Source organism: Elephantulus edwardii, unplaced genomic scaffold, assembly GCF_000299155.1.
Source record: "Elephantulus edwardii isolate Elephantulus edwardi_28Jun2011 unplaced genomic scaffold, EleEdw1.0 scaffold00127, whole genome shotgun sequence".
Lineage (NCBI taxonomy): Eukaryota > Metazoa > Chordata > Mammalia > Macroscelidea > Macroscelididae > Elephantulus > Elephantulus edwardii.
The window spans coordinates 7,596,131-7,609,019 of record NW_006399877.1 but is presented as its reverse complement, the minus strand read 5'-3'; the positions used below and the strand labels follow the sequence as shown (position 1 = coordinate 7,609,019).

The window sequence follows — 12,889 nt, the reverse complement described above, 5'->3', positions numbered from 1 at the left end:
AAAGGTGCAGCCGGAGTGCTCCTTTGAGGCAAGGGTGATGAAGCTTCACCGCACACACGTGTGGAGAACGACTTGCAGGATCGCCCCCTCCCGTGGTGAGTGGGGACCGGGTGGACAGAGGATGCGGCTGTTTAAGAAGAAGGATTTGCTGCTACTCGAATGAAACGCTGGGCTTGACTCAGCCAAGGAGGGGAGAGAAGCGAATCGCCTCACCTCTGCAGCAAACACTCACCCAGGCCCAACTCCCACTCGGGCCCACCTGAGTATGGACATGGGCAAGGAGAAGTGGGGAGGGACAGAGGTTCTGGAAGGAAAGGGCTCCAAGGGGGCAGGGGTGGGAGGGGCTGCTGCGTGGGTTTTGTCTCTGAAAGGTGAGTTGCGTGAGGAAGTGGACTGTGAGCAGACAAGTGAAGAGGTGAACCCGGCTGAGGAGGTGAGCCCGGCCGAGGAGGTCGGCCCGGGTGAGGAGGTGGGCCCAGCTGAGGCGGTGGGTAGGTTAGGATCATTTTTTAATCAACAAGTCAGGGCCCCTGAACGTGTAGACAGGGTCTGTCTCTCATGCCCTCACTACTATAGGATTCATTCTCACCCACTTGGTTTTTTGCTGATCTTGTCCAGTGAAGAGTAAGAAAGACATTTTTTAGTCACCTTCTTATCTAAAGCCCTCTTGTCCTCCAGCCTCACAGGTGGGGAATGCCCTGGGGAAGCTAGATCTGAGTTAATTAGTCTCTTGGAGATTCTCTGGCAAGCGCCCAGACCCCCAGGCACTGGCCTGCGCCCTCAGACCGCAGACATGGATGTCCTCAGCCAGCGGGCTGGACACCTGTCCTCTTCTGAGCCTTAAAGACTAAGGGTCAGAAGCTGTGGGTGGAACCTGTAGTCTGGAGTTGAGAGTTAGATGCTGTGGGACTTGCTCCCGGATTCTCTGGCAGGAATTTCTTCCATGGTGGAGCCTGTGCCGGCTGCCAAGTCCTGTTGCACACAAGGCACCCTGGAAGTAGGGTGCGGTGCAGGGGGGCCCCTGAAGGTGTTGGCTGATGGTTGCTGGTGAGTAGCTCCAACTCATGGTGACCCACATGTGTCAGAAAAGAACTTTGGTTCAATGTGCCCTGGTGTTCTCCGTGGCCAAGCGTTTGCAGATACCATGGCTAGACTTTCCTTCCCAGGTGCTGCTGGTTGGATGTGAAGCTGCAGCTCTCTGGTTAATAGCCAAGAGCTTCAGCTGTACTCCCCAGGGGTTCCTCACTGAGCTGTCACTGCTGCTGGCTGTCCTTGGAGCAGACTGTGGCTGTGGTTACCTCGTCTGTAACAAGGATCGCTGCCCTTCCCGCACCGTACTTGTGGTAACCATCGCTCTGAAGGTGGCTTTCATGTTTCGGGCTTTCTGCTTCACGTGCTGCATTGGGAGGATCTGCTCTCACGGACCGCTTCAACGTGTGGAGGAAGGATGTTGGTTTACAGAGCAGGGTACACCTGATCCGAGCCGTGACATTTCCTTTTTGTTTTTTCTTTAAATAATAATGCAATTTATTTATGTCACATCTACAAATATTTTCATAACTCTTTCATGACTTTTTAAAGATGTTAGTGAAGATTTGGAGAGCAGAATACACTTTGGAAGTTAAACTTTAAAAGCAGACATCCTTTTAAAAAAACAAAACAGGGGAGCTCTGGTGGCCTAGTGGCAAGGAGCTGCAACTACAATCCCAGAGGCACATGGTTCAAATCCACCAGATGCTCTGCTGGGGAAGGAGGGACAATCTCCTCCTGTACCAGTCAGATCTGATTTGACGGTACACTCACACAAAAATAATAAAATAAAAATTAAAAAAGAATAATCCATAAAAAAAACAACAAAAAAAACCAAAATAGTCAAGCAATCTGATCCCATATTTAATTTACAAATGGAATTAAGTTAGTTTACAGTAGCTTTTTTTTTTTTATTTCCCGGTATTTTTCTTATTACTAATTTTATTGAACGTTTACGGAGACTTTGGATTTCCATCCATTCACTGTTGCACTTTTCTCCCTGCCCACCCCTCCTCCCCAGTTCACTCTTCTCTTTGAAAAGTAAAGGAAAAATTCTTTAATTGTTATACAATCCTTCCCCTCAACTCCACTTCAGTATGCAGCTTTCATTCTCTGGCGCGATGACCTTTTCAAATGCTTCCTAAACCCCTGAAAGTTGGATAATGGATGAGGGTAATAGGAGAATCGATGCCTTCGAGTTGTGATGTTGGAGAAGAGAACTGAATACGCCACGGACTGTCCAAAGAACAAGCTTGTCTTGAGGGATGTATACTGGGGTGCTCCTTCCTTAGGGGTAGGTGAGGACAGGGAGGCTTGTTCTCACACACGCTGGGCATGTTGTCAGGAGTAGTCAGCCACAGAGAGGCGTTGTCCTGAGGAGCTGTGCCAGTCGCATCTCCTACTCTGAGTGACCATGTGTTGGTCATTCAGAGGACAAGGTGGGTCGCCACTGGGCCAATGGCAACATCGTGATAGTTGGGAAAAGGATTGAAATCATCAATGATTTCCTCTTTCTTGGGTCCAAAATCAATACCCTTGGTACCAGCAGTCAGAAGACATATTACATTCGAAAAGTCTGCTGTCAGGGACCTCTCCAAAATACTGAATAGCAACGATGTCTGAGGACTAAGGTCTACCTGATCCAGGCCATGGTCTTTTCAGTACTTGCTAGGCATCTGAAAGCTGGACAATGAATAAGGATGATAGAAGAGGAATTGATGCCTTTGAGTCGTGGTGTTGGAGAAGAGTGCTGAACATCCCATGGACGGCCAAACCCCAGCTATATCTTGGGAAAATTGCTCCCAGAGAGCTCCTCGGAGGCTCGGTTGGTAAAGCATCCTCTCTCCTGCTTTGGGCCTGTTACACCTTGTGGGGGTGGCATAGCATGGAACGGGGTTCAGAGCTTTGGTTCACAGGGTGGATATGAGTCGTTCTTGCCTCGACGACACCTAACATGCTTGGAGAGGGACATCATGCTAGGGGAAGGTCAGTGAAAGAGAGGAAGAGCCTCGAGGAGATGGGGTGGCACAGTGACCGCAGCAATGGGCTCCAGTGCGTCAGAGATTGTGAGGACGGCACAGGGTCGGACAGGGTCCAGGTCTGTTGTTCATGGTGTCACTAGGAGTCATACTCGACTGGACAATACTAACAACAACAACAACAACAACTTAGAGAGTAGGAGATCCAACTGTCAGGAAAGGCAATAAGGTTGATTCTAAAGACCCAGCCCCACTGCCATCAAGTCCGTCCTGATTCATGGCTTCCCGGTGGGGCTGAGCTGAGCCGCCCACAGGGCTCCCCAGGCTGCTTGGCGTCTTCAGGGACGCAGCCTGACCCACCTTTCTCCCTTGGAGCAGCTGGTGGGTTCAAACCTCCTTGTCAACAGTCAAGGGCTTTAACCGCTGTACCACCAGTGCGCCTTTCAGGTTTTAGGGTAGGTTCTCTCACTGCCATGCACTCAGGTCTGGTTGACCGTGGCCCTCTGTTGGGTTCCCATGGCTGTATGGACTTTAGGAGATTAAGGAGACTGGAAATGCAGTCCATAAACCCCAGTCACTATTTTCAGAATCGGAAGACGTCATGTGCTTTCTCCATCGTGTTGACAGTAAAAAGATTTACAAAAATGTCAAACAGTGCCTCTCTTGGCACACACGTATTTATGTTACAAAGTCACAGATTTAGTCTTGTGATTTGTTAAAAATAGAGGAGTTGTTGTGATATAATTCTCATAGCATCAAATTCATCTTTTTAAAATAGACCCTTCAGTGGTTTGGGGTGTATGTTCTCTAAGTACCTGTGTGATAAAGGATCTGCTTTTAGAATATTTTCAGTTATGGGAGAGACTGACGAAGGAAGCTTTTAGAAGGAGAACCTAAGGGGAGCTCTGGTGGCCTAGTGGTAAGGAGCTGCAACTACAATCCCAGAGGCGCATGGTTCAAATCCACCAGATGCTCTGCTGGAGAAGGGGTATCTCCTGTACCAGTCAGATCTGATTTGACAGTACACTCACACAAAAATAATAAAGTAAAAATTTTTTTAAAAAAAAGGAGAACCTGGCAATTAAGTGATTCTCCGTGTCCTTGGATGTCCACAACTTTCCACCTTCTTCCTCTGCCACCCCCTCTCCCAACAAGCCAAGGGCCTGTGTTCCGAGAGAAGTTGACAGCCCAGAAGTTGTCAGGAGAGAAGACCTGAAGGGCTAGGACCTCCCCCCCCCCCAAGTAACTTTCTGCTTACTGAGACTTCCTTTTCTAAACTTTTCTGTTCTCAGACTGCTCTGCTCTTCAAAGATATGACTAGCAGAAAGTCACTTCCCAGAGGGCCTGGAGACCCAGCAGCCCAGCAGGGTTAAGACTCACCGCTGTTGTGCAGATGTCATAGAACTGACTAGAATAGGCTCTGGCCTGCAGGGGCTTTCACGGGGAGAGCTGTGAGGCTGTCTTCCTAAAATAGCTACCATGATAATTACCTGTCTCACATGGTCTCCTTACCTTAAGGCGCTGACACTCCTCCATGGAGAGGTGGAGCCTCTGGTCCTCTCCTTGAACCGAGTTGGCTTTTATATATTATGTATATATAGGTGGTGACCGCCTACAGCAGTGAGAGAGGAAGCCCCAGAGCAGCTGGACTGACACAGTGATTATCACAAGGGCCAAGCGTGACACATCAGGAGGACGGTGCAGAATAGGGCAAGGTTCAGATCGGCCGCACTCGGGGCACTAGGAGTCACAGTCGACTCCATGGCACCACCAGGACTAGGCTGTTAAAGGTGATAGAACTTGGGCCTGATTCTATGCCCTTAGGACTTAACCTCCATGCTGGGAGGAAGCCCAGGTCATACGGGGGCCCCAGTAGAGGTGTCCCAGTGGCATCGGCCAGCATCAACTGCCAGACTGAAGAGGGAATGAGGCTTGGAGTGGCCCCTCAGTGGCTCCCAAGGGAACAGAGGGGACTTTTCCTCAGGAAACTCAGCCATATTGCAGACGTGTGAGCAAAATAAATGTTGTTTGGCTCCATTGCGCTTGGGCGTGTTACACAGCCGTAGAAGACTGAACTAACCCAGCTGTGAGCATGGCCTCTTGCTTTCCCCTCCTTTAAAGCCACCTCCTTCAGCTGCCACACAGGAACGTCAGTGAACGGCCGCATGAGACGACCCCAGACCAGTTACCATCAGCTGCTCTGCAGCTGAATGTCCACTTCCCATTCATCTTCACGGGAAAGTAGAAATTTCTTTTCTGATGCTAATAAGTCATTTCCAACCTGTGGAGACTATTGGTTGAAAATCTTCGCAGGAGGAGCCTGTCTTACCTTTCTCCTGTGGTGAAGAGCCTGACGGATTTGAACCACTGACCTTTTGATACACAGCCCAACACTTATTATGCCACCAGGGCTCATCTGTTTACATATTAAAGTGTGGAAAGTTGGCAAACACAAGAATCAGCTAAGAGACTGACAATGCCCGGGGACTCTTAGCACTTAAAACTGTTAGCAATCTGGCTCCTTTCCTTTTCACCTTGTTTCTATGTGCCGAAATTTCGTTTCTAAAATTGAGTGACACATCTGCACAGTGATGTGAGATTGGTGGTGCACACACCAAACAGGACTTGGGTTGTTTTAGGTTTTTTACTCATTGTTACACATTTTCTTCCCTCTCCATCCCTCCCCACCTCTCAGTGCAAGAGTCTCAACACACTTCTTATTCCATACATTTGTTGTTGTCATACATTTAATGCCTAATCATAAGTTCCTTTCAGACAGTTCTTCACCTCATGTGTTCCAATGCAGTGTTCATTAACTAGTCACCCTTTTCCTATTCTCCCAGCAACCTCCTATGTCTGTCCTATTTTATAACAATGGTGGTATGCAGTATTTGCTCTTTTGTGACTGAGATATTTCACTCAGCATACTGTCCTCCAGGCTCCCCCACATTGTGTAATGTTTTACGAGTTCATTGTTCAATGCTGTGTAATATTCCATTGTGTAAATGTACCATAGGTTTTCCTATCCACTTGTTTGTTGGTACTAGGGTTGCTTCCATCTCTTTGCTATTGTGAATAATGCAGCAATAAACATGGGTGTGCATACATCTGTTTGAGCTGTGGCTCTGGTTTCTTTAGGGTATATTCCCAGTAGTGGAATTGCTGGGTCAAATAGTATTTTATTTCCAAATTTTTGAGGAAACTCAGACCACCTTCTATAGTGGTTGCACCATTTTCCATTCCCGCTGGCAGTGAATAAGAGTTCCAATCTTTCCACAACCTTGCCAGCATTTGTTGTTTACTAGCCTGTTGAACTTTGCTATTGTTGCTGGGGTGAGATGTTATCTCACAGTGGTTTTGAGGTTTGGGCTTTTTAAGAATTTGAAACTTTATGAAGCTTATTAATTTTTAATCATTCATACATATTTTCTTCACCTATCTTAATAAGTATTATCTATTAGTTCATTTTCTACTCCGGCCCCTCCATTCTTCTCCCTGGTACCTATCCTAAAATGCTTCTCCTGTGTGTAAACTTGTCCTTCACTTTTGAGATCAGTGGCTTAGTCAATACTTGTCCTTTTGTAACTGGTTTATTTCACTCAACATAATTTCCTCTAAATTCTCCCGTGTTATTTCATGAGTTCTTGTTTTTCAGTGTTTCATCGTACTCCGTTGTGTGAGTGTTCCATAGTTTCTCTATCCATTCCTTTGTTGAAGAACCCAAAGGATCTCTCTTTGATAGTCTGAACAATGCTGCAATAAACACGGATGTGCATATATGTGTTCACGTGGCAGCTCTTTCGGCTGCATATCTTTAGAATATATACCTAGTAGTAGAATAGCTAGATCAAATGGTACTTCTGTGCCTCCTGAAACTCTATGAACTTTGGTAAATGTCAATAGTTATAGAGCTGCTTCAGGCCTTTTGTTCATAGGGTCACTGAATCGTGCTCGACTTGAAGGCAATCAACATCAATAAGAAGAGAATAGGGAGCTCTGGTGGCCTAGTGGCAAGAAGCTGCAACTACAATCCCAGAGGTGCACGGTTTGAATCCACCAGATGCTCTGCCATGGAAGGAGGGGCAATCTCCTCCTGTACCAGTCAGATCTGATTTGACGGTACACGCACACAAAAATAATTAAAAAAAAAAAAAGAAGAAGAGAATAAAATAGACGAATGGGACCTTCTAAGAATCAAATTCTAATGCACATCAAAAATCTTCTCCAGCAGGAAACCCATAGCCTGGGAAAAAATATTTGGCAATGACATATCAGATAAGGGACTTCTATCTAAAATTTTAGAATACTCCATCACCTCAACTAGAAAAAGGTAAACAACCCAATCTGGAAATGGGCACAGGATATGAATAGACCACCAAAGAAGACATTCAGATGGCAAATACATGAAGAAATGTTCAAAATCCCTAGCTCTCAGGGAGATGCAAATTAAGACAACTATGAGATATCATCTCACCCAGGAAATAGTAGCAGCAGGCCGGCAAACAACAAATGCTGGCGAGGTAGTGGAGAGATTCCAACTCTTATTCCTGGATGGTGGAAATGAAAAATGGTGCAACCACTATGGAAGGTGGCCTGTGCTTTCTCAAAAGGTTAGAAATAGATCTGCAACTTTCTAAAAAAGCTGGAAAGTTGACTCATTCCACTCGTGGGAATATATCCTAAAGAAACCAGAGCCACAACTCAAACAGGTGTGTGCTCGTCTGTGTTTATTCACAATAGCACAGAGATGGAAGCAACCCAAGTGTCCATCTACAAAGAAATGGGTAGGAAAAACTAGTACATTTACACAATGGAATATTATACAGAACTGAAAAACAATGAATTCGTGAAACATTACACAACATGGAGGAGTCTGGAGGAATTATGCTGAGTGAAATATCTAAGTCACGAAGGGACAAATACTGCATAACACCACTGGTATAAAATAGGACAGACGGGGAATTGGGGAGAGAATGGGAAAAGAGTGGCTAGATAACGAACGCTGCAATAGATCAGATGAGAAGAACTATCTGAAAAGAGTGTATGACTGGGCTTTATCTGTATGACAACAACCTGGAGCAAAGGCTGCATTGCAGGGAGGGATGGGGAAACAGGCGAGGGGAAGAAAAGGTGCAACAATGAAAAAAATGAAAACATTAAATGAAAAAAAGTGATATTTCTATCTACAACTCTTTGTCTTAAAATAACACACATTTATTCTCTTACTATTCTATATGTATATGTTAGAAAATAAACTCAGTTTCACAGGCCTGTTTTATTTCTTTTAATGAATGTTTACAGAGACTTTGGATTTCCATTCATTCAGAGTTGTACACTTTCCCACCTCTCCTCCCAGTTTGTTTTTATCTTTGAAAAGTAAACAAAAAACAGCCCTAAACTCTGCTCTGTCCTGTGCCAATCGCACTGTCTCTGACACTCCCATCCTGATTACCCCAGTCACTGAATTAATCCATCTCATAGAGGGTCTTCCCCTCTTGAGCCATCCCTCCACCCTCCCAAGCATGATGTCCTTCTCCAAGGACGTCTCACCTCACAACATGTCCAAAAGATCAGTGGCTTAGTCAGTATTTGTCCTTTTGTAACTGAGATATTTCACTCAATATAAAGTTCTCCACGGTCACACATTTTGTATAATATTTCATACGCAAATCCAAGAGCCAACATTGTTCTCAATGGAGAGAGATGAAAGGCATTCCCTTTGAGAATAGGAACGAGGCAAGGATGCCCACTATCACCTCCCCTATTCAATATTGTATTGGAAGTCTTAGTGATAGCAATAAGATGAGAAGGAAATAAGAGGTATCCAAATTGGCAAAGAGGTGTATGTAGATGATATGCTAGCTTACTTAGAAAACCCTAAAGACTCAGCAAGAAAACTACTGGACCAATAGTTGACCAATTCAGCAAAGTGGCAGAATACAAGATCAACATGCAAAAATCAATTGGATTTCTCTACAGGACAAAGAGAACACAGAGCTGGAGCCAAGAAAAATAATACCCTTCACAATTGCTGATCACAAGATTAAATACTTGGGAGCAAATCTAACCAGAAGCACAAAGGATCTATTCAAAGAAATCACCAAACATTACTACAAGAAACAAGAGACCTGGAGAAATGGAATAATGTACCTCGCTCATGTATAGGAAGAATCAATATTGTGAAAATGACAATACTATCAAAGGCAACTTACATATTCAACAGAATCCCAATACAAATACCAATTACATTCTTCAACGAGATAGAAAAGGCAATCTCCAATTTCATTCGGAATGGAAAGAGGCCTCAGATAAGCAAAGCACGCCTTAAAAAGAGACACAAGGGAAGAGCCATCTCACTCCTTGATTTCAAATCCTACTACATCCTTTCTATGAAGATGGCGCCGAAAGCCAAGAAGGAAGCCCCTGCCCCTCCCAAAACTGAAGCCAAAGCAAAGGCATTAAAGGCCAAGAGGCAGTCCTGAAGGGCATCCACAGCCAAAAAATAAAAAAAAGATCCACACGTCACCCACCTTCCCGCGGCCTAAGACACTGAGACTCCGAAGACAGCCCAAATACCCCCGGAAGAGCGACCCCAGGAGAAACAAGCTTGACCACTATGCCATCATCAAATTTCCCCTGACCACTGAGTCAGCTATGAAGAAGATAGAAGATAACAACACACTTGTGTTCATTGTGGATGTCAAGGCCAATGAGCACCAAATTAAACAAGCTGTAAAGAAGCTCTATGACATTGATGTGGCCAAGGTCAACACTTTGATTAGGCCTGCTGGAGAGAAGAAGGCCTATGTTCGACTTGCTCCTGATTATGATGCTTTGGATGTTGCCAACAAAATTGGGATCATCTAAACTGAGTCCAGAGGGCTAATTCTAAATATAAATTTTTCTCACCAAAAAAAAAAAAAAAAAAATCCTACTACACTGCCCTAGTGGTCAAGACAGTGTGGTACTGGGACGATGACAGACACATAGATCAATGGAATAGAATTGGGAACCTAGAAATCAGCCCGTGTACTTCCTGTCAACTGATTTTTGACAAGGAGATGAAATCAGTTAAGTGGGAAAACGACAGCCTTTTAAACAAATGGTGTTGGCAAAATTGAAAAACTATAAAACTATAACTTTTTAAAGGAAATGTCAAATGCTTGCTGTTGTGGTTATACCAACCAAATCGATCTGGAGTTCCATCTCAGGTACCCAAGCTGGGCTTTGGAGAAGGGAAGCTGGAGAGCAGGGCCTTTTCAGCGTCATGGGACCTGAGGTTCACCCGAGAGGCTGGGACTTCATTCTGGGATGGGAGGAGGGTGACTGAGTGTCACCGGCAGGCGTAGGGAGTATCCACACCTTTGCTGACTGGGATGGGCCCACGTGAGGAGGTGCCCACACCAACCTGAGTGCCAGGGAGGCTGATGGGGCGCCTGGTGGGCACAGCCCTCAACCTGTGCCCATTTCAGGTGAGATCCTTTCAGGTGTCCCCCGTGTGCCTGTCCTCTTTTTTACACAAATGCGTTAGACAAAAGGTACTTTGTAGTTTCTACATACCATTGAGTTCCATCGCTGATCCTTCTGCAGGTTTTCTGAGGTTGTAAATCCCACAGGAGATTGCCCATCCTTCTCCTGTGAAGCAGCTAAGGGATTTGAACTACATACCCAGTAGACACTTACTCCTTTGGAAAAATGTTTGTGAAAACATTTACTCTCATTTATACAAGAATGTTCAGCATTCACTAGTGACAGAGAAGGAAGAACCCTTAAATCCACTCTCACAGAGTTCAAGGAAGCAGAAAATCTTTATAGAGGAGTGGCTGGTGAATTTGAACTGCTAACCTTTCCATTTGCAGTTCAGCACTAAGCTGCCAAGGGTTTGTTAAGAAGGCTCTTTTTATTTAAGTTGAACTGCTGTGAATTTTAGAATGTGAAACAATACTCTGTGGTAACATTTTTGTTGTTGTTATGTGCCTTCGAGCCCCCTGTGACTCATAGTGACCCTATGTACAGCAACTCTGAAGCCTGCCCTGTCCTGAGCCAGTCTCACTCACTCTGACACACCTACCCTCATTGTCCCAGTAACTGTATCAATCCATCTCACGTGAGGTCTTCCTCTCCTATGCTGTCCCTCCACTCTTCTGAGCATGATGTCCTTCTCCAATGTCCGGTCTCTCCTTGCCACATGCCCAAAGTACATGAGACAGAGCTTCAAAATTCTAGCCTCCAAGAAGAAACTAGAAATAAATAACCTTTTGATTGCCTACTTGGGTCAAGGTTCCAGTTGGTTCCACTGCTGTCCAGTGCTATCTGACCACAGTGACCATCCTCAGGGCACCTTCAGGGAGGAGGGAGACAGCCCATGGGTCTCCCTCAGAGAACTTGGATTCAAATCACTGACCTTTAGTGGTTTGGCAGTCTAAAGCTATACTCCAGGTTCCTTTCTTGTTGATGGAAGTGATTAGATTTTTAAACTAAAAAAAAAAAAAATTATGAAGTGATTAGATTTTTAAACTAAAAAAAAAAAAAATTATATGTCACATACATAAGAGGTTCGACACAAATGCTCCACTCCATGGTTTAACACAAAGCCATTCCCAGGTCTAGGGCTCTAAGAACTCAGCATTTGAAGGGCTTTGCGGCTTCAGAGAACTTCATGGGCACTGGAAATAGAAAACTTACAAAGGTTATCTTTGCAGAGTGAGGCAAGTTGAGAAGATTTTCTTTGCTTGATTTAAAAAATGTCTAATGTTTTTCCTAATGTCCTTTAACAGGGAGAAAAGTGCAACAATGAATGACTGGAAACCCTAAGTCTCTGTAAACTTTTACTAAACCTAACTAAAAAAAAAAAAAAAAAATTGCATTTCTTCCCCATCAGAGCCATACAGATAGATGGCCCAGCTCCCTTGGAAGATCACTTCTGGTCGTGTTAAAGGCTCCCTGGTCTCAGGCGCCAGGCGGTGGGGTGACAGCCTCAGCCTAGCCAGTGGCATCCGTGGGGTCAGCGCAGCGGGGCGGCCAGGCCGGGGGGTGTTTACCAGGCTCCCCACGCAGGGATGATGTAACAGCCACTGACAGAGTCCTCTCAGGGGAGTCTGATTCTGCCCTTGTTTATACTGCTCGTGAAACATGCTGCTTGCTTTATTCTCAAGCGCCCTTGTCTTTGGCATGTTTTACAGCAACCACAGGGTTGGGGGGAGGGGGCGCGGATGCTGCGCCTTAAGGAGATTCCCAAAAGCACGCAGTCCTGATACTCATTTTCTGTTCAAAGTGCGTCCTTGAGGCTACTACATTTGTCTAACTAATCTTTAAAAAATAAATGTCACAATGTGTCACACCCGGCTGGGTGCTAAGGGTGTCTCCCCCACTCAGGTCCGCCGGGTACCACCCCGGGCTCCTCGCTCGTCTCCCAGACTGCCGAGGCCGCGAGCGCCTCAGAAAAGAACCGCATCAACCGTCGTGCAACTATATCCTGCCAACATCTGTCCGGGGTCCCCAAGGTCCCAAGCTCCCCAAGCTCCCCCGGACCGGGGCGCAGGCGCAAGGCCAGGGTCCCTGGGAAGGGGAACGAACTCTAGGGGGCCGCAGGGCAGAGGACCGGGCTGGAGCCCCAGGGGTCCCCGGGGGCGCTGACCAACCACCTGCAGCCCCGGCGGGCGGGCCCTGAGCCTGCGCCTCCTTCAAGTCACCGCCCCGCCCCGCCCCATCCGCCGCCTGCGGAGCTAACACCAGCCCGCGGCCGCTCGGAGCGCAGAGCAGCCGCCGCTCAGAGCGCAGAGGAGCCGCCGCCCGCTTCCCGTCCCGCGCCGTCCGCGTCCCGCGCCGCCGCCATGGCCAGCGAAGAACTAGCGCGCAAGCTGCAGCGCCAGCTGCGCCGG

General features: G+C 46.4%; 1 protein-coding gene across 1 annotated transcript in view; it reads left to right on the top strand.

Annotated features, from left to right (window-relative positions):
• Positions 1–271: 271 nt before the first annotated feature.
• EFHD1 (EF-hand domain family, member D1) overlaps positions 272–12,889 on the top strand; it is a 50,686-nt gene continuing 38,068 nt past the window's right edge. The window contains exons 1-3 of the mRNA XM_006893535.1: positions 272–491; positions 12,384–12,556; positions 12,659–12,889. Coding sequence (XP_006893597.1) covers positions 272–491; positions 12,384–12,556; positions 12,659–12,889 — 624 coding nt within the window. The remainder of the gene's footprint in view (positions 492–12,383; positions 12,557–12,658) is intronic.